Raw genomic sequence first — 20,931 nt, 5'->3', positions numbered from 1 at the left:
CAAATCAGATTCTAATTCCGAATACATTTCACTGCCTTGGAATAAAAAGCACAGTTTTGTCATGAACACAAATGTAAGGCACAGGATTTGAACTCGGATCTCCCACGTGAAAGTCCAATATCTTAACCATTGATCCAAAGGGATATCCCTCTGGACCGAGGGAGACACTATATAGACTTTTGAGGCCATCAGGCTGAGGCAGTGAGTCACTCTGCTACACAAGATCCCCCAAAAAATGTCATTGAATATGTTCATTTCTCAAGGGGCTAGTTAGTGGAGTTAATGAGATACTCACTGATGCAGTCAGGAGGAGGAAGGTTCTCATCCCCCCCTTCCTCCATTTCCTCTGTGATGGTGAAATGTAATAAATGCTGGTAACAGTTTCATAGGTTTTTCTCCAGTACAAAGTCATCAATCCACCTCATTTCCACAACCCCATTTCCTGAAAGACAATTAAGACTATTTCTTCAAATTGAAAAAGACCAAAGTCAATTGCATTTCTTTAGAGTTTACACATTCATTCATGTAAACGCCGGTTTATGTAAATGTAAAACATGGAAACATTTGCGGTGTTTTGTTCTATTACAAACCATTGTTGTACCTACCAGCCTCTCTTTAGTCTACCAAAATGAAGTGAACTTCTTTCCAAGGCTTCCCAACGCTGTTAGAATGAAAAAGGAGAAGAATTACTGTACCTGTATCGCACAATAGATATTCAAAACACAGACAGAAAGAGTGTCCATAACCACCAAGGGCAGAGCAATAGCTATAGGTCCAAAAGTATGCCAGACACATGCTAAAACCAAACAGTTTGCAGAAGTAGGATTCATCCAGATTCCAGACATATTGCCCTGGCCCTAGCCTTGCCCTAACCTTGACGTCCTTGCAGGCTTACACAAAGGCAAAATGTAATTTAGACAGCATGTTATGTAGATACAAAGATACGTAGATACATCCTATAGTGCAGGGTTCCCCAATTAGTTTTCCCCAAGGGCCGAATTATGTCTAGGGTACCAAGCCGAGGGCCACAACATTGCAGGGGGTGACGGTGGCGTTCCCACTACTCCTGCGACAGTTCAGATATCGTCGTTGTCGGGTGAAAATCGTGTATGTCCAAAACCGTTTGTTTTGCATTTATCATTTTAAAAATGATTTAAACTAGTGAAAACAGCCGATCTACAAGCACACAACGCCTCGCATCGTGAGGCGTTGTGTGCTTGTAGATCTCCTGTTTTCACTACTTTTGTGCGACAGCCTTGTAAGATGAAGCAGGGCTTTACTTTGCGAAAGAACATACACATTTGGAGATACGAGGTTTCCACCCGACAACGACGATATACAAGTGTTGTTGCTGCTCTTATACCACCATTATTACTGGGGTTGGTGGGGGCCAGACAGTAGCCCCCCGCGGGCCGCAAATGGCCTGCGGGCCGCCTATTGGGGAACCCTGCTATAGTGTGTATAGTTTCAATGTACAATTTACTTATAATCCTAGATTACTATTGCTATGTCATAGCTCTGTTTACACAATGCTGTACCCCCTCCAACTGTATTATGTTCCCCTTTTTCAACAGTTTTGAGCGGTGGTAAACCGCTCCATAGAGTGGCTGTGCGTGTGTCTGTAGCATTTTTCCTCAGCGTTTTGCCATAGCAAAACGTGTGTGTGTAGCATACATAGCCTGTACATCCTAGACTCAAATCCTAGTCTGAAGACGTTATGCAAGCACGACCATCGCTCACTTCACATTGGGTGTGATTTTTTTTAATTATATTTTGACACTTGCTTTGGCAATGTAAACTGATGTTTTCTCATGCCAATAAAGCTCCATTGAATTGAATTGAATTGCTATGCATTGATGTATTACCTTGTGCTGTCCTTGATGCTTATTGTACGTAAGTCGCTCTGGATCCAGACTGAGTGTCTGCTAAATGCCTAAATTGTAAATTGCCTTCATTGTGTATGCGTGCAGTCTTACCATCTCCCAGCTTGGCCGCCTGCTCTCCCGCTCCTCCTCCCAGGATGTTTCCCAGGAGGACATTTCCCGTGTCTGCAGGCGGCGCCTGTCCCGCAGGAGGAGCAGCGCCGCCGATCCCTGCAGGCTTACTGCCGATCCCAACAGGGGCGGCCTTGGAACCTTGGAGCCCAGGATGAAACGACACATCTTGAGTTACAAAGTCCAACTGACTTAACAACCCATTTAAAACGGGTACACATTATTGCGTATCATTATTTTATGCTTTAACTATTGAAAAATAGCAGATATACAAGCTCACAGCGCGGCACCAAGCTTGTAGATCTGCTATTTTTGAAAAATCTTGAAAATTAGAATTTTGACCCGATTCTATAAGTGTCTTTTGAATCCGTCTAAGATTTTTTTGGAAAAACCTATGTTTCTATGTCAGCAATCTGGCCAGCCATCGTCACAGAAAAGGTCCTTTTCACTTAAATGGAGCTCAGTTAGTCTGTTCTTCAGAGACTACCATGTCAGTGGTTCTCAAACTTTTTCATGTGAAGGACCCCCAAAATGATATTTATTTGGCCATGGACCCCCATCTCAAAATATTTAGTTCCAGGGACCACCCAGAAGCAAAATTTGAGTTACAAACGTTCGCTTTAAAATATTCAAAGTTTTGCACACATTTTCACGACTTTTTCAAAAATAGCAGATCTACAAGCTCGCAGCGCGGCACTCGGTGCCGCGCTGTGAGCTTGTATATCTGCTGTTTTTCACTGGTTAAAGCATTCAATAATTCTAGGCCTAAATGGGTGTTAATGTACACAGTGGTGTAAAAAAGTACTCAAATGTTTTACTTAAGTAAAAGTATCAATACTGCAATGTAGAAATACTCCGTTAGGGTGCACACACACCAAAATATGGTCGCCAGTGGATAAACTCTTTCGGTGCGCGGCTACTAAAAACATTCTGTCCCAAAGACAGCGACGCGCCTGTCAGTCACTTCCAGAACCCTCCCCATTCTGCCTTCGACTCACCCGATTGGACAGAGGGGAAAAAACGGAGCTCCAGCATAAACGCAAAGTCGGCGTGGTGCACAGATATCCTCCACTGATATGAAAACGCCCCCTTCCCATTAAAATGCATTGGCAGAACGCGGATTCCACTCTCATAGGTATTTTGGTGTGTGTGCACCCTTACAAGTAAAAGTCTGGAATTCAAAATGTACTTGAGTAAAAGTACATAAGTGTTGGCATCAAATTGTACCAAAAGTAAAAGTACAAATGTTTGAAAATAGCAGATCTACAAGCTCACAGCGCAGTGCATCGCGAGCTATAAAAATAGGGCTAAAGTGGTTTATGTATGTTTTATAATATTATAATTTATATTATAACAAGTTTAAGTAACTAGGAACTAAAGTTTTCAAATAAATGTAGAGGAGTAAATGTACAATATTTTGATCCGAGATATAGTGGAGTAGAAGTAAAATAAATTTGAAATACTCAAGTAAAGTACAAATTTACATAACATTGTAGGCTTTTAAATTTGTAGCCCACGATTTTGTAACCCATTTTTCACCCAGTGCCAATTGTCTAAGCTGTAATCCTGGGCGCTACTCTCCATTTGCCAACCTGGGGAGAGCCCCGAAAAGGGCTCATGCTTCCTTCAGGGCATGAGGAGTGAGCAGGTCGCATCTTATCACCTGACAGGGGGGAGCTTCCCCGGTTGGACATAGCGCGTGGAAGGAACACATTATTCCAACCAGTTCCTTCCCCCTCCATCAGGCTTCCCGGCTGTCCAGGGGGAGGCATTATACCAGGGTATTAAAAGTCCTTAAATTGTCACTTCACTGTCATCTGCAGACCCCCCGAAATCATGTAGGGGGTCCCGGCCCACAGGTTGAGAAACACTCATCTATGAGACAGAAAAGGGAGTGTCACTCACCGATGCCCGTCAGTGGGGGTGTGGCTGTTTTGGCAGGTTGAGCCGTGGCCGTGGGCGCCACTGGGGGTTTGGCTGCTGCTACGGGTGGAGTGGCCACTTTAGCCTGTTGTTCATCAAAAAGACATACAATTAAGAGTACATTTGGGGATTCTTCCTATAGGTTACCCATAACGTAACATATATAACGTAAGATAAATTTACCATATACTGTAATTGTGATTAAAAAAAAGAACTGTTGTAATAGTGATAGAAAGGGGACTCTCCCAGTCCACTGGAATAAAGGAAAGCATAGGCTGATCACTCAGTATCAACACACTAGCATTTGTAATATCGACAGTCGTCCTTTATAATGACGAGTCAACAACTAAATTACTTCACAGCAATAATTGAACAAGAATGTACAGTACAATAGTTGTCTACAGTAGCATATCCCTAAACGTGTGCTTTTGTAAGCAGCCAAACCAAAGCAGTTTCTAGATGACCATACAGGCTTATGCAAAGAAAACAAATGTAATTTAGATTTGGATAGACTGACGATAGGTTCTTGGTCTATTTATATTTCTAGATTACTATTTCTATACATTTGATGTATTACCTTGTGCTTATAATAAATCGCTCTGGATTAAATTGTAAATGTTAAATGATTTAGTGTGGTGAACTGACCGGTGCAGTTGGTGGTGGCTGTCCTGTGGCAGGGCCTGCTGTTGGCTGGCGTCCTTGTGGTGGAGTCTGTTCACGCTTAGGCTGCTGCTGCTGCTGCGGCGCTGGCCCTGCTCCTCCTACCCCCGCAGAGGCCGGCGCAGCCTGTGGTCCCCCGGCAGTGGTCTGAGGGGACTGGCTTTGTTGTGGATGATGCTGCTGTTGTTGTGCGCGCTGTTGTTGTTGGGTCGGCTGGGCTCCGTCAAGTGGCTGAGAACCTGGCTGTCTCCCAGACTGGGGCTGCTGGCCACCCGACCGCTGCTGCCCGGCTTGGCTCTGAGACGGCGGCTGTTGCTGCTGTTGCTGCTGCTGTTGCTGCGGCTGCTGCGGCTGCTGCGGCTGCTGTGGCTGCTGTTGCGGCTGCTGCGGATGCTGTTGCGGCTGCTGCGGCTGCTGTTGCGGCGGCTGCTTAGGCCCTGCAGAGGGATCCTGTCTCCTGGAGGATGTGCGTTCTCCCGGTGGCCTCTGGCCCCTCCCTCCGTTACCCTGGTGGTGGGGGGACGCGGTGTCGCGAGCGAATTCCCCCGAATCTCGGTGGCTGCGGGAGCCCTCCGGACCCCCCCTCCTCTGCGCAGAGGAGGATCCTCGGCCGTCCGAGCGGGCAGAGGGGTCCTTGGGGTGTGTCCTTGAGGAGCGAGAGGACCTGGGTTCTTCAGAGGAGTGACGAGAAGAGCCGTGCCTCCCCGAGCTGCCGCCGTGGTGGCGGTGTTCCCGCGATGACGTGGTGGAGGAGGGATGTCGCTGTTGGCCGTACTCGTCCTGGTAGCCGTCCTCCTCCGGCGGCTCGTCATAATCGTGGTACGTGTGCTTGGTGTTACCACGCCTACCTGCTGCGGACTGACCAGCGCTCCCGTGGTGCCTGGAGCGATCTGACCGCGCCTCCCGTGGCTTCTCAAACCAATCGGTCTCCTCTTGGCCCAAATGATAGGCTTTTTGAAACCAAAAAACAGAAGATTGACAGTCAATGCAATATTTCATTTTAATGTGCGGACGGACGGGACTGGCATGCACACTGAAGCCATGCATTAAGTTGAAAAAACGTGCTCCGTATCCGAAAGCCATGCAGTTTTTGTAGAAGAAAATACGGGGGGAAAAAAAGAAGTATGAATAACAATTGCAAGCTCAAAGAATGTTGTAAAATCACAAGACAGCACTTCACACTTCAAAAATGTATACATGCAAAGTACAAAAAAAGAAAAAAGGAAACAAACATCCATGTATTAGCATACATGGATTAATGTTGACAACACTCAAGACTTAGCATGCAGTCACTTTTCAGGAAGATGCTTGAGAGTGAGTGAGTGGATAATCAGCAGGCGATAGATCAGTCCTCAGCACCAGTTACCTTCACTGTCAGAAACGGCACAGTGCATGTCGTCCACGAGGTAGGGGTCGTCCGGCTTGTAGACGTGACTCCTGGGCACGTCCTTCATGTGGTGGTCCTGCACGTCTGGCAGGGAGTGACTGGAGCCGTACTGGTTCCTGCCGTCATGGGGGTCCGCGCCTCGGCCCATACCCACGGGCTTCCCCACGGGGCTCAGCGGACTCTCCTCCTCTGAGTTCTGGCTGCGCATAGGAGGCCGCCCGCTGCGGCCGCTCCTCTGGGAGCGCTCCATAGCGTCTCTTTCGTAGGACTTGCTCCTGTAGCCCGGGGCCTCCCGGGACGAGACCTTGTCCATGCCGTAGCCAGTGGACCTGGACCTTCCAGTGCCGTACATGCGGTCCTCCTCCTCGTAATACTTCTGCTGGTCGTACGAAGCCTTCTTTAGCCCGTACGTGCCGTCGTCCTGGTGCTTCTTGGATCTGGACACGACGGTGCAGCTGCCCCCCGTCGACGTGGTCATGGTGTAAGAGGCCAGGTCAGATTCCACGTCCCGCGCCTCCTCGATAGGGGAGAATTTAGAAATCTTCTGCTCCATTGTCTGTTTCCTGTGCTTGCTGCGTTTCGTGGAGACGACCGCGGGGCCCAGGTTCTTCGAAGAGAGTTTCTGGCTGCCAGTGCCGCTGCGCGTCGGCTGTTTATTATAATCGTCGTAGTAATATGAAGATCCTCCACTAACTGTGGTGCTGGTGTAGCCTGTGGAGCCTGTATGCCGGCCGTAAGCGTCCACAGATTCATCATACCCACGCGCGGGGCCATTCTCACCATAATGCCCAGGATGACCCAGAGCGTCAGGTGCTTGGTTCTCCTTCGTCAGCTCGCTGATGTCGTCGATCATAACATAGTTCCTGGGAATGTTCTGCTCCAGGTTGGAGGTGTAGAGGCCGTCGGTAGCGTAGGCAGAGGTGGGGCTGTCGGAGGAGTGATTCAAGCCCGGCTCTGGAGGCCGATACTGCCCGTATGTATTGCTATAGACCGAACCATAGCCGGCATCTGGCGCCAACGTGGCCACCGAAACCGCCGGGTTACTGATGACCTCATAGTTGGTAGGCAGCTTTTGCTCGAGGTCAGCTAGAGAGGTCTGCCTCGGCCTCTGGTGGACCGTGAGGATGTCTGCCTGGGGCTGGAAGGAGAGGCCAGGTTGGTAGGAGCTGTGGCTGGGGTATGGCAGGCTCTGGCCAGGCATAGGGGGACCGGTGGGTGGGAAGCCCTGATGAGCATGCTGTTGCATGCCGAGGTCCGTCTGATAGGAGGACTGACCATAGACGTGGGGGGAGTACACTCCCTGGGTCTGGTAGCCTGGAGGAGGATGGGGCTGGAAGGTTCCAGGCTGGGGCGCAGAGGAGTACTGGGGAGGTTGGAATCCTATTTGTTGGTAAGCAGAGGCCGGCGGTTGCGTGGGCTGCTGTTGGCTTTGTGGGTACGGATAAGACATGTAGGAAGACGTTGAGGGATACTGGGAGGTTGGGTTGAGGTCGTTGGTAAACTGGCTGAGCGGTGCGGTGCTGGGCCTCGTCAGAGGGCCGTTAGCGTCATAGGCCCCCGTCGCAGTCGCCATTCTGAGGTTATTGAGCTCGCTGTCGGACATGTAGTCCCGGGCGTCACCCATGCACCGCAGGTACGCCAGCTCCCTCCTCTCCCTGTCCTTCACCATGGTCTCCTTCCGCTGGGTGATGCCCAGCTCCAGGTAGCGCAGCTTGGCGTCGATCTCCTTCTCCTCCTCCTCCAGCTCGGCCTGCTGCTTCCGGAGCTTGGACGACTCCTGCTCCACCGCCTTCAGCTCGCTCAGCAGGCCCGCCTTGGTGTGCCCCTGGGACTGGGAGGGCCTGGGCAGGACTCTCTGGGAGTGGGACATGCCCGGAGAGATGTACATCTGGGCAGGAGTGACGATGGGTGGTGTGCTCTCCTCTGGAGGTGGGCTGGGGAGAGTCCTCTTTACCTTTCTCATCAGGGAGTTCTGCTGCTGCAGCTGTTGGGAGTCAAAGAAACATCATCAGCAAACAGTGAAAATCTGACTCTCTACAGTACACTGGGTACTTGCCTTTTGGCACTGAGCCAGGACTTAGGTTAGGGGCTGTTCAGCGTAATATTTGTCAGATTAGCACGTAATGATTAATAATTCTTATTCAGGGAGTCATTATAATTGCCATTTCAGTACTTCACTTAGCATAATTTGATTTGATGGCATTAATTAAGTTGTCATATTCTGGATGCCAAAAAAGCTAATTGACACTTTTGATTCTGTCTGCAGGACAAGCTTTTGGTTTGTAGCTGTAGTTAATAGGGATGTCAAAAATTGACCTTTATCAAAATCGATAATATTCTACAGCAGTTATCGATTATGAATTGATTAATTGACCCCACCCCCCTGGGAAGAAAATGGAATGCAATGCACATTTACAAAATGTTACATACTGTATGTACAACATGGCTCTTCATAACTACTAATCCTCATGTTTCTTTTTAGTGTGTCAGTGTTCAGCTAATCTCTCAAGAACAGATTCTCTGATGCTTACAAAACAGAGAGGGTGCTGTTTTCCCCTTTTCTTTGAGGATGGCTAGCCAGATTGTGTTTAACGTTTAATGAAATATAGACTTGATCCATTAATCTATTTTCGATTAATCGTTGACATCCCTAGTAGTTAAGGTAGTATCGGTGATGGACAAAATACATAACCCCGTTAGGCCTACTTGAGTCAAAGTATAGATACAGTACCAGTAGCCTACTACTGGTCAAATATTACTCCACTACAAGTAAAAGTTGCTCAGTCTTTTTTTTTTTTTTTTTTTTTACTTCAGTATTGGTATACTGAAGTTTTTTCTTTTAGTAGTAGTCAACAGAACATTCCATTTTAGTATCAAAACATTGCTGTAGCCTATTGTTGTATTGCCATAATGCATTTACAGAACCATGTAACTCTCTGAAAGTAACAAATGAACGACACATCGACTTGTACAACCACTATGCTTCACAAGCATACACCTGAACAAAAATAAGGGTGTCAATGTGAATCTACACTGAATATGTTTTTATTTTAACCTACCGACATTATAATCGTCTTTTAAAGGCCTACTCTCAATAGTAACGTTCCTTTTTACATTTCTTTAGTCGTGAACGGCTTGCGGTACATCATTACGGATTAATTTCACCTATAACGAAACAAAGAGTAATTCAAGCATACAAATCATAACGCATGTATTCATTCTGGAATCTTTACTTACACTTTGCTCGCATTCTGTAGACCCAACAAGTCTTGTGCAAATTTAGTAAGCATCCAAGAGGGAGCCATATTATTTTCCAACGTTAACAGTCTCACCAAAAACCCAAAGAAAATCCAAGCACTCTATAATCCCTGAGTGATTTCTATGATTGCGTGTGTGTGTGTGTGTGTGTGCTCCTCTAACTGCTTTTTTGCAGAGTGCAAAGGAGTATGAATTGAATTGGAACAGATGCTAACAAGCAGAAAGGACAGCAGGGCACTCCCGGGAAGCGTACACGTTGTGTGTTCCCCCTGGCAGCTCTTAAGGCTTTGCCAGATATAGAATAGAGCATAGAGAGACAGATAAAGAGAAGGGAAGAGAAGGAGATGGAGAGAAGAGGGCAGAGGGAGAGAGAGAGAGAGAGAGATAGATGGACAGACAAACAAAGGGCCGATAGATATAGAGTGAGGAAAGGAAAGTGATAAGAAAATGTCGTCGCTGTGTCGAGCCGAAACCTTGTGGAAACCTTGTGTCCAAAACAACATCCAATGTATGTAGTAATTAATTTTGTAACCAAAATTGTCAATACTTGTCATTGGTTATAATATTATAAAACTCATGATGACATAACCTAATGTTCCAAAAAAGTCAAAAACTAGCTGATTTACAAGTTCACGAGTAATTATTACTTATTACTTGGAATCAAGAGTAATATATTACATTATATTATATATTACATATCGCTCCCCCCACCCCCTCCCCCGACCCGCAAAAAAATAAATAATAATAAGAGTCACCAATCAGCCAAAAAGGTTATAAAATAAAGCAGCAATCTCTCTTGACCTTTTAGACCAAATGTTTTCAAAAGGCAGCCAACAAAACCAGAGTAATATGTAATATTACTGTGTTTTGTCAAGTAATACCTACTCGTTACCGGATAAAATAATAATATTATAGTATTATATTAAAAGTAACTGCCCAAAAAACACGACACTGCCATACAAATAAGTATAAAATAGCACATTAATCTATGAAAAAAGAAAAAAGAACAATGAAATGGTATGCGACGCGTCAGTCAGCAATGATATCGTCACTGTCGGGCAGAAACCTTCAAACCTCGTATCTCCAAGTTTCAAATTTGTACGTTTATTCGTAAAGTAAAGCCCTGCTTCGCCATACAAGACTGTCCCACAAAACAAGTGAAAATAGCAGATCGCGGTGTGAGACATTGTGTGCTTGTAGATCGGCTATTTTCACTATACTTTTAATCATTTTTAAAATGATAATTATAAAAGAAACGAACCGTTTTGGACATACAAGGTTTCCAACCAACAAACAATGATAATGTGTAACATATTGCTGGTATGGCCAGCTGCTCTCCTGAGAACATTGTGTCATTTCTTCTGATGCCAAGCACTGTGATCAGGGGCGTCACAAGGGGTAGGAAAGTGGGACTGAGTTACCAGGGCCCAAGGTGGAGGGGCCCTAGTAACTTTAGCTGTTGAAAAATAGCAGATATACAAGCTCACAGCGCGGCACCGAGTGCCGCGCTGCAAGCTTGTAGATCTGCTATTTTTGAAAAGTCGTGAAAATGTGCGCAAATCTTTGAATATATGTATTTTTTAAGTGAACATTTGTAACTCAAATTTTGCTTCTGGGGGGTCCCTGGAACTAAATATTTTGAGATGGGGGGTCCTTCACATGAAAAAGTTTGAGCATCACTGACATGAAAACATAGGTTTCTTGGCACACATTTTCACGATTTTTCAAAAATAGCAGATCTACAAGCTCGCAGCGCGGCTGTGAGCTTGTATATCTGCTATTTTTCAATAGTTAACATTCATGGGGGGCCCGCAGTGATTCCTTGTACCCAGGGCCCAGAATTTGGTGTGACGCCCCTGACTGTGATTCATCCACTGTGACCTATCTGTCCCCCACTCACTCTGCATTCTAATGCTCCATTTCTTCTAGCCTCTCACACTACAATGTGTGTGGTGGGGGATAAGTAAACATTTTGACACCAGTCAATCGTCATCTCTGTGTGATAGGGTTCAAGTGTTACATAAAACACTTGAACCCTACCCTTTTCTGAGGAGAACTTGGGACAAAAATAGCAGATCTAAATTGTAGATCTGCTATTTTCAGCAAAGAGGTTTGATGTAGAGGGGAAGACGAGCAGACCAAGTACAGAGTGAAAGGTCAGGTTTACAAAGTACTGAGGGGCTGGAGTGGTTAAATGTCTGAAAATGCATACCGGTATTAACAAGAATCCAACACAACACTGATGATGTGCTTGCAAACAAGTCTATGAATCTATGAAAAGGTATGTGGTGGGGGTCCCTGCATGCTTCATGTCTCTCTCACCTAAGGGGTCCTTGGCCTGAAAGATTTTGAAGATCCCTGCTCTAGATCTAAATGAATTCCACATTTGTTACACTTGCATGTCAAATAATGATGATGATAATAATTAAAATGTCTATGAAATGAATCTGTATCTCTTTATTTAATTATGTACCGGTATCTCAATGAGGTAATACTTTGAAAGCTACATATAGCTTTTTGTATGTGAGATATGAATGGAAAAACATTTACTTCATTACTTAAATTAGTAATCTAAAAGAAAAGTCAAGAACGGTTTACTTGACCATTCCCAATTTTCTTTTTACAATTATTTAGCTATTTACCCCTTTTCTCCCCAATATAGTCATTATGCCAATTGATTCCTTACATTCCATACATTTCTGTGTTGTCCGTGCTGTTGTATCCTACTGTATCCTGTATCCCACCTGCCAGTGAGGAGCCCCCACTGGGAGGATAGAGGACGTATAGTAGAGCCCTCGTCCTACTCCTCCCGCCCAACAACACTCCCCGCTGACAGGTGCCGCCCCCAGAACGCTGCAGTATGTGTAGTGTGACAAATATCAACCCCCTCCCCACCCAGCTATCCTTGCCCGAACACAGGCCAGACTCTGTTGTGGTGGTGATGGTGAATCTCCTCTTTTCTTTGTGGGTTTGGCACTGTCAGTGCTAACAATTGAATAATAGTCAAACCTCACTGTAGGAGCCAAAATATGTGCTCTCTGGCCAAAACCAGCTACAGTAACTCCAAAATGTTCATTTTTGGGGGCGGTGCAAACCGCTCCTGCGTTTCACTCTGTGTGTGTCAGCCAAAAAAAAAATCTTACTTGGATCTTACTTTTGTATCCTAAATGTTAACAGTGAATCTATGGTCTAATATAAGGATTAATTAATACACTCAAGGTGTTGTACTATGAGATTGGGACTGGTGTGCTGATCTAATGGCATGGCCTCATGCGTACACACCAGAGCTTTAACAATTTTATTGCTTAAATACTGTATACAGCATGACATCTAACCTGACCTAAAGGTGAGTTTTCAGACAAATTACCACATTTATCTGAGATTCCACAAAAATGGAAAATAATGTCAACTTGCGGGTGAAACTGTAGGCCCTGTAGGTGATAGTCTCTATATCTTTAGCTTTCATCCGTGCACCGTAGAACTACTCAGAGGAAATGCTATAGTTGTTGTGGGGCATTCATGAATAATTTGTACATTTGCCTCTGAATATGTTACATTTGCAATTGATATGCTATAATGGTCACAATCACAATCCTGAGAACACATTGTTAACAATTTGCATATTCATAAATAGGTAATGTAAAAATGACCTTTAAAGGAAAGAGTGATTGGTGATTTCATACCTGACTGTTGGAGAGACCCTGCTGATGGTAAGGGGAGAACCTGTTCTTGGCTGGGTCTTCTGACGTGGGGCTGAGAGGCTTGGGATCCGACATGGAGCGCTGCACACTCTTTATGGGCCTCGGGAGAGTCTGCTGACGCTGGGGGGAATCGGCCGTGTACGCCTTCTGCTGGGGCGTGACGTGTGCCTTGTTGAGCTTCTCCTGGGAGGCAAACGTCGTCTCCATCATGCGATGAGGAGACAGCGGAGAAACAGGGGAGTACAGCACCTGGGGGGATTTGGGGGGGTGGCGAGACGGAGATTCGTTCTGTTGCTGGTAGCCAATTTCCAGGGGGTCCGGTTTCCTTCTCTCAAACTTGGCCACTCCCTGGAGTCGTGGGGATACTGGATCGGTTGGGCTGGAACCCACCAAATGTAGACTGGTGGAGTACGGACTGATCGTCGTAGGCACGCTAAGCTGGGGAGCGACCACGCCCTGGGACTGGGCCTCGGGTTCCGTCTGGCAGGCCAGGCTCTCTCCTTTCTGGGTCCGCTCAGGGGCAGCTATGTAATGCAAGAGGTCAACCTTTGAAGGCTCTGAAGCCATTGTTATGTGGATAGCAGGTGAGACCCTGCCCAGCTGATCTGGCTCTGTCTGGCACGAGGAGTCGTTTGTGGTCTGACTGGCGATACTCGAGGAGGAGACTTTACTGTCAGCACTGGGGTCAGAGTGTTTGGTTGCGCGCGAGCGCCTGCGCCTCACCGGCTGCTGGTCCCATTCTCCCTGGTCCTCCTCGTCAGTCTGCACGCTGCAGTCTGCGATCCGCCTGGTCCTCCTGCGCCTGCTCACGTATCTGTCCTCTCCGTCTTCCTCGTCGGTTTGCACACAGCTGTCGGCGATCCTCCTCATCGAGTCCTCCTCTTCGCCGTCCCTCAGTCGAGGCATGGAGTTCTGCTTCTTCATGAGCCTGGGCTCTGCCTGGTCATCGCTGTGCCTCAGAGACATCTCTGAGGCGGAGCTGTGAATAGGCCTGGAAGTCATCACCGCTTGCACCACTTGTCCGTCCTGCCAGAACTGAACGTTCTGTCCGTCTTGCTGAATGACACGACCGCTCTGGTCACAGATGATGAAGCCCTGAGCAGGCCCTCCTCCTCCTCCTCCAACGACCACCCCTTGCATGGCACTCTGCGCCGACGTCGCCGCAGCGGCTGCTGCCGCCGACGCAGCGGCCGCCTCTGCCGCCGCAGCGGCGGCCGCCGCTTCCACTGCCGCCGTCTTCTGCCTCTTCTGCTCCTCCAGCTGCTGCTGCAGCTGCTGCTGCAGACACTGGATCTGGTCCAGCTGCATCCTCTGCTGGGCCAGCTGCTCCCGCTGCATGATGAGCTGGGTCTCCCGCTCCGCCTGCTGCTGATGCAACACCTGCTGCTTGATGGACTGCAGCTCGTGGATCTCGCGCTGCACCAGCAGCTGTTCCTTCTCCCTGTGACGCTGGAGCTCCATGCGGTCTCTGTCGAGTTCGTCCTGCAGACGGAGCTGACGCAGCTTCTCCAGCTCCACCCGCTCCCGCTCGAGTTGCAGCATGTGCTCTTGCTGCTGACTCAGTTGCTCCTCTTCTTTGTCTTTCTCTGTGTCGAGGGATTTGGTGCCGGCGGTTGCTGCAGTAGTGACTTGGGCTGTGGACTGCGGCTGGACCTGTGGCTGCGTTAGTGTCTGAGGTTGAGATTGAGTAAGGGGTATAACTTGGGATTGGGACTGAGTCAAAGCTAAAGCTTCGGTTTGAGTGGGTAATTCTTGTGCTTGTAGTTGTGATTGCATCTGGACCTGTAGCTGCTGCAAAATTTGTGGTTGAACTTGAGCTTGAGGGAGTGATATTACATGATGGACTCCCAGAGACTGGGACATCTGTGGATCTGCAAGCTGATGTGATGCTTGTACGGCAGCTGCTGGTGCGTTCTGTGCAGCCAGGTTATAAGTAGGTTGGCTAGGTGGTAATGTTGCAGCTGAATGTGGCTTCCCAAGGTAGACCGGAGTCTCCTGCTCACTAACACTCGTGGCAGACACACTTCCTGGGGCAGGGGCAGAAGTAGCATACTGGTTTGAAGGAGGGTAAGCGTATGGTCCCTGTGTGGATAGAGGCATCCTTGGAGTCACTTGAGGCAATCTGGTGAGGCTAGCCAGTGGTACAGCAGTTACCCCTGTGGGATAAGGTCTGTAGATGCCTCTTGGCATGGGACGCAGGGCAGAGGAAGGCTGGGTGGTAATTGGCAAGGTGGAGGCTATAGGAGTGTTAATGGTGGAGTACATCATGCCATCGGCCCCTCTCATAGCAGCAGGATACAAGCCTCGTATGCTTGCCTGTCTTGCATTTATCAGGTTTGTAAGGGTTGGGCCATGCACAGAGGGACGGCCATCAGGACCATACAGTAGGTTGGCTCTAATTAAATTAAGCCTGTCCATGTGGCTTCCTCTGCCGGCACCATACTGCATCAATTCAGGGTTGTTATAGCGGCTCCCATACTGGTCCATTGAGTTGAGGGCTGCACACATCCGACTGATCTCCCTGGCAGTAGTCGCACTGTACTGTGCCAGGTTGGGGTCTGGCGCTCCAATCTGGTTACGTGGGCCATAGCTGTAATCCGAATTTATATTTGACATTGAACCGTAACGACGCAAGGGCAACGAGGGTGCCGCAACGTCTCCTTGGTGACGCAGGTCTGTGTACGATCCATATTGTGCACCTATGCCCATGTATCCACCCTCGTAAGCCTGAGGCATGTTTCTCAGATCCACCGCGACCGCATCAGTCATGGAGGGCAGGTTGGTGTCAGACATGGAGGGCTGCATTCTTCCTGGCGGTGGAATGGCTGCCTGATATGCCCGGCATTCCTCCGTCACTCCCTGTGTGGCCAGCGGTGGCGCTGTCTGCTGGTGCTGCTGGCCAGCGCTGTAGTGCGGGGCGGGCGGAGGACGGGCGCCTTGAGACAGTTCAGCGGTGGGGGTTTTATCCAGCGTCGCCATCGGTGGCTTCTGAGAGAAGGAACCCGAACAGCTGCCGGCGAAGGGCAATTGGTAAACGACGTCACAACAAGCCACTTGGTTCTCTGGCTTCATCTGCCTGTCTGTGAGATCCAGTACCTGAGGAGGGGGAGGGGGCTCCTCTCGCTTAACCAGCTGCGTCACCGTGGCCCCTTCGGACGCGTTGGCGGCGTCCAGCTGCACCACCATGACGTGAGGTTTTCCCGTGGACAAGTTCATCACCGTGGGCTTGTTTTTCAAGTCCAAGGCGACCCCTCCTCCGTAGATCTCGTGCGGAGCGTTAGAACCTGTAGTCCCAGACGCCGGTTGTGTTTGTAGGGGAGAAACTCTGGGGATGGCACTGACGATCACTACGGGCTGGGCGCTGCTCGTCTGGCTCGCCACCAGGTCCTTTTTCAACAGAAGCGGCTGGACCTGATTGGCTAAGTTGTACCGCGCGAACGAGGACTGCTGCTGGTGCTGCTGGAGCTGCTGTTCCAGAAGCTGCTGCTGCTGCAGGAGCTTCTGCTGCTGCAGCTGCAGCTGCTGCTGCTGGATGCCCAGGTCCTCCAGGCAAGCGTCGATCTTGGGGATGGACGGGTCCGTGATCGGCGGTTTGACTTGAGTCAGACACACCACCGAGTTCATGCCCTGCCCCAGATCCACGCGGTTCTGCGGGCCATGCGGGTCGCCGTACACCATCGGCTGCTTGGGTTGGGAGTGAGACATGAACATGGACGACGCAACCGTGACGCTCGCTGTCGTCGGCGTTGATGCGGCGGCATGCGACTGCTCTTGTGCGTTGAGATTCATTATGAGTGGCTGTACCGCTGTGTGCCTGGCAGACGGCTGCTCCCCTTCTAGAGAGTATCTCCTTGTGTCAGTGGCCAGTGACGTTAAGTCCATCCCCTGGTCTGTCATTATGATTGGGGTAGACCTCATTTTGGCTCTCAGATCCATCACATTGCCACTCAATTGCATTTGGCTCTGCCCTACAACAGAGACATTTTCCATAGACAGAGACACGCGGCTGTAGGTGGTTGTAGAGGTCATTGTGCTCATGCCGACGTTCACCTTTTCAATATTTTGCGACATCTGGGAAGAATGCTTAGGGGATTGCTGTGACAGGTGTCTCACCGGGGAGGTGGGGGAGCCCATCGACGGGGGCTGGGAGTGATACAAGGGCTTACCGCTGGCCTGTGTCGGTGACGACAGAGGGGAAGTGGACGAGTTCACTGTGAGGGGTTTGGCAGGACTGGTCGTTTCAGAGCCCAGGGTTATCACGATCACTGGCGAGTCGTGAGAGGACGGTTGCCGCGCAAGGCGAGGTGTCACCGCTCTCTGGGGAGACATCGTTGTCTGAGGCGACATTGCTCTCTGAGGCGACATTGCTCTCTGAGGCGACATTGCTCTCTGAGGCGCCTGCACTGCTCCGTGAGGCGCTGCAGGAGATTGGCCACCAGGTGAAGGAGGCAGTTGCCTGCCCGTGGGACGCGGCGTTGGCGAGTGAGTGGGGCTGTGCGTGGGAGACGGAACAGGGGACACCGGGGGGCTGGGACTCCCGAAATAGGAGAAGACTTTGGAGGTGAGGGAAGCTCCAGTGGAAGCTGCAGCCTGTGGACCTCCTCCTGCCTGGCGTGGAGCTGTGGCAGTTTGGTTAGCGTGGGCTCTAGACGTGGTGGTGCCTGACAGCGCAGAAACGGCTCCGATTTTGGCAGTCTGTGACATCATCCTACTTTGGGTCTCCTTGGACAAGTGCTGCGCTGCATGCATCCCTGGTGATCTGGGGTCGCTCCCGGGCGAGAAGGACACGGGTGCGTTCATCTGGGTGGGGCTGGAGCCAGGGGTTAAAGCGGCTCCGCTTTCTAGGTGCTGTTTGCTCGCCGACTGAGGGCCTCCTCTCTGCTGATTGGCTGCTGGTTGGCCTTGCGTCTGCATCATCTCCGCCTTCCTCATCATCTCCTCATAGACCTCTTCCGCGCTTTTCAGCGTTTTGTCTGAGGGCGAGGTCGCCACAACCTTGTCGGTGGGAGAGTAGAGAGAGGTGAAGGTTGGGAGGTTGTAGAGCTTGCCGCCGATCACTTCGAAGCCCTCCGCCTCCGAGTCCATCGAGGGGGAGTATTCGGAGCAGGAGGACCTGTGGAGCTCCTCCATCTCGGCCGCCTGTCGCAGCTCCTCTGTGGGCGAGGCATCCTCGATCGGGGACAGGTTGCTGGGCGGGGTCTTGGACCGCTCCCTGCGTCTCTGCGCCCGCAGCTCCTCCTTGTCCCGCTTGGTCTTCCGGGCCGTGCTGCGGATCCTCTGCTGCTCCAGGTCCCTCATCTCCTCCTGCTCCCTGAGCAGCTCCTCCTCCTCCCTCAGCTCGTCCTCCTCCGAGGAGTCCTCGATGGTGGGCAGGAGGGGGCCGTGGGAGGAGCGGTGGCGGGCCTTCCTCTGCTGCTTGGCCTCCTCCAGCCGCGCCCGGCGGCTGGGGCTGCTGTCGCTGTCGTCCTCCATGGATGACACGGACGTGGGCGACGTTCCCGAGGTGTAGCTGGGGGTGGTGGCGGGGAGCGTGGAGGAATACTCCCCCCTGGAGCGCTCCTCCGGAGACCCCGTCAGGCTTTCCATCTCCAGCTCGGGCTCTCGGAGGTCGTGGTCGGCGCCGAGCTCCATGTCTCCTCGGTTGAAGCTGTTGGTGTTGTTCAGCTCGATGGTCTTGAACCGCCGGAGGCCTCCCTGAGAGGCCAACATGCCTTCATCGCCTTCGCCGGCCATGTAACCGCTGTCCGCTCCCTTGGTGTCCTCCTCGAAGCTGCTGGAATGATGGGTGAGCCGACGTCTCTCCTTCCCCTCGCTGCTTTTATGTGTCTTTTTAACTTTCTGACTTCCACTCTCCTCCAGCTCCTCTTCGTCGGCGCTAATCTCCATGATTTGCCGTCTCATGAACTCCTCGTCTGTCATTTCTTTACTGTGCGACTTCTTCTGCCGGACCGGTAACGGCGACAGACCACTCTCGCTGCTGTCTTCCACGTAGTCGTGACGCAGCTTACAGCTGAGGTCGTCCTCCGATATCGCCGCCTCCTCGTCGGAGTTGTACTCCCGGTCCTGTCCGACGGACAGCGAGTGCGGCCTCTGTTTCTGCTCTGATGCTGTCTGTGACTCCAGCAGGGGCCGCATGGAGCTCTCTAGTTTGTTTATCTCCGACGGACTGGAGGCACCTCTCTCACTGAGCTTGATGCCCTCCTCCCTGATCTGGCCTGTGATCTCGCCCAGGGAGCTGGAGATGCCATCGGAGGAGTAGCCGGTGTCACTTAGGCTCTGCGTACTCGACTTGTTGGAATCCTGTTGAAAGAGAGAGGGGAAAGAAAGAAAGAGGTCAGATGTCAGACATCATTTATCCCCGAATTAATTAATGGCAAAATCTATTACAAGCCCGAGTGAACAACAGTGAGCGCCATTATTTCTCCATATACTCATCAGCAGTGACACTTTTACGAGCGTTTGTTTCAAAGATTATATGGGATGGGGAATGAAAGCAGTGCAGGAGCTTATGCAATGGACATACAGTTGTTAATACAATTCTAAAAAGACATTAGAGAAAGAAATTTGTGTCGCTAACATCTGACTTTTACTGAAACACCAGAACACTTAAAGGTGAAATCAACCCAAATTCAACTGTGAATGATATAGTAAGAAATTATCTCTATTGCAGCATATTACACACTGTGATTGGGTTTTAGGCTATTAGTTGCAAAGAACTATTGGCACAAATTCCTAATTTTCCATTTTGTCTCCACCTTCATATGCCACAAATCTACATAATTATGTGAAATGAATATCAGAAATTTGTTCCCGGATATCATAAACACTGTAGTAGCTGTGTTAAACATTTTTAGTTTCGATTTTCAGTTTATTTTATGCAATGGCATTTAGTTTTGAAACAAATTAACCAAAATGATTGCATTTTTTTTTTACTATTTGGGTTGAAATTGCCTGTCATATAATGCACACATACAGTAGATGGCTGAATAAACTGACACACAATGTGAAACAGACAGCTGAACACAGTGGTGGAAATACATGTACTCAAGTACAATTTTGAGTTTTTTATCTTTATTTAATGGAATATTTCCAATGACTATTTCCAATACTTTAACTTCTACAAGCTCACAACATGTCGCGATGCAGCGTATTGTAAGCTTATAGATCTGCTATTTTCAGAAGATTTGTACACAAACTGAACTTGTGAAATGGGACGTTCTGCATAATGAGTACTTTTACTTTTGGTACTTTAAGTATATTTTGATACCTTTACTTTTGTACTTTTAGGGTGCCCTCAGACCAAAATACCTATGAGAGTGGAATCTGCGTTCCGCCAATGCATTTCAATGATAAGGGAGCGTTTTTGCAGAAATCCTCTGCTGGCATGAAACCGCTTCACTCTCATTGAAATGCATTGGCGGAATGCGGATTCCACTCTCATAGGTATTTTGGTCTGAGGGCACCCTTACTCAAGTAAATGTTAAATACCAGACTTTTACTTGTAAGGGTGCCCACACACCAAAATACCTAGAGTGGAATCCGCCAATGCATTTCAATGAGAATGGAGCGTTTTTTGCCAGTAGAGGATTTCTGCTAAAAACGCTCCATTCTCATTGAAATGCATTGGCGGATTCCACTCTAGGTATTTTGGTGTGAGGGCACCCTAAGGGTGCCCTCAGACCAAAATACCTATGAGAGTGGAATCCACGTTCCGCCAATGCATTTCAATGAGAGTGAAGCGGTTTCATGCCAGCAGAGGATTTCTGCAAAAAACGTAGGTATTTTGGTGTGAGGGCAGCCTAACTGCGTATTTCTAGATTTTGGTATTGATACTTTTTCCACCACTGGCTGAACATAGGAACATCTACAGACAAACGTCACATGGTTTTACATGCTTTGTTAATATCTTTGATGCATTCTCTGTTGCATTCTTCGAACCACAAAGAATTGTGAGAATTCGTGGACATGCTCAAATAAAATGACCTTATCACAGATATTCTTTATGATG

The 20,931-nt window shown here is 49.0% G+C and overlaps 1 protein-coding gene across 1 annotated transcript in view; it reads right to left on the bottom strand.

The window, feature by feature from the left end:
* Window positions 1–266: 266 nt before the first annotated feature.
* The window catches only part of bsnb (bassoon (presynaptic cytomatrix protein) b), a gene marked incomplete at both ends in the record, with an annotated part of 112,762 nt that continues 92,097 nt past the window's right edge, over window positions 267–20,931 (bottom strand). The window contains 6 exon segments of the mRNA XM_080728142.1: window positions 267–346; window positions 1,977–2,135; window positions 3,900–4,002; window positions 4,563–5,527; window positions 5,944–7,948; window positions 12,906–19,223. Of these exon segments, the coding sequence (XP_080584268.1) occupies window positions 267–346; window positions 1,977–2,135; window positions 3,900–4,002; window positions 4,563–5,527; window positions 5,944–7,948; window positions 12,906–19,223 (9,630 nt within the window).

This window comes from Nannobrachium achirus (assembly GCF_963921795.1).
Source record: "Nannobrachium achirus genome assembly, chromosome: 6".
NCBI lineage: Eukaryota > Metazoa > Chordata > Actinopteri > Myctophiformes > Myctophidae > Nannobrachium > Nannobrachium achirus.
The sequence above is the reverse complement of the archived record's forward strand: the minus strand, read 5'-3'. Positions and strand labels throughout refer to the sequence as shown.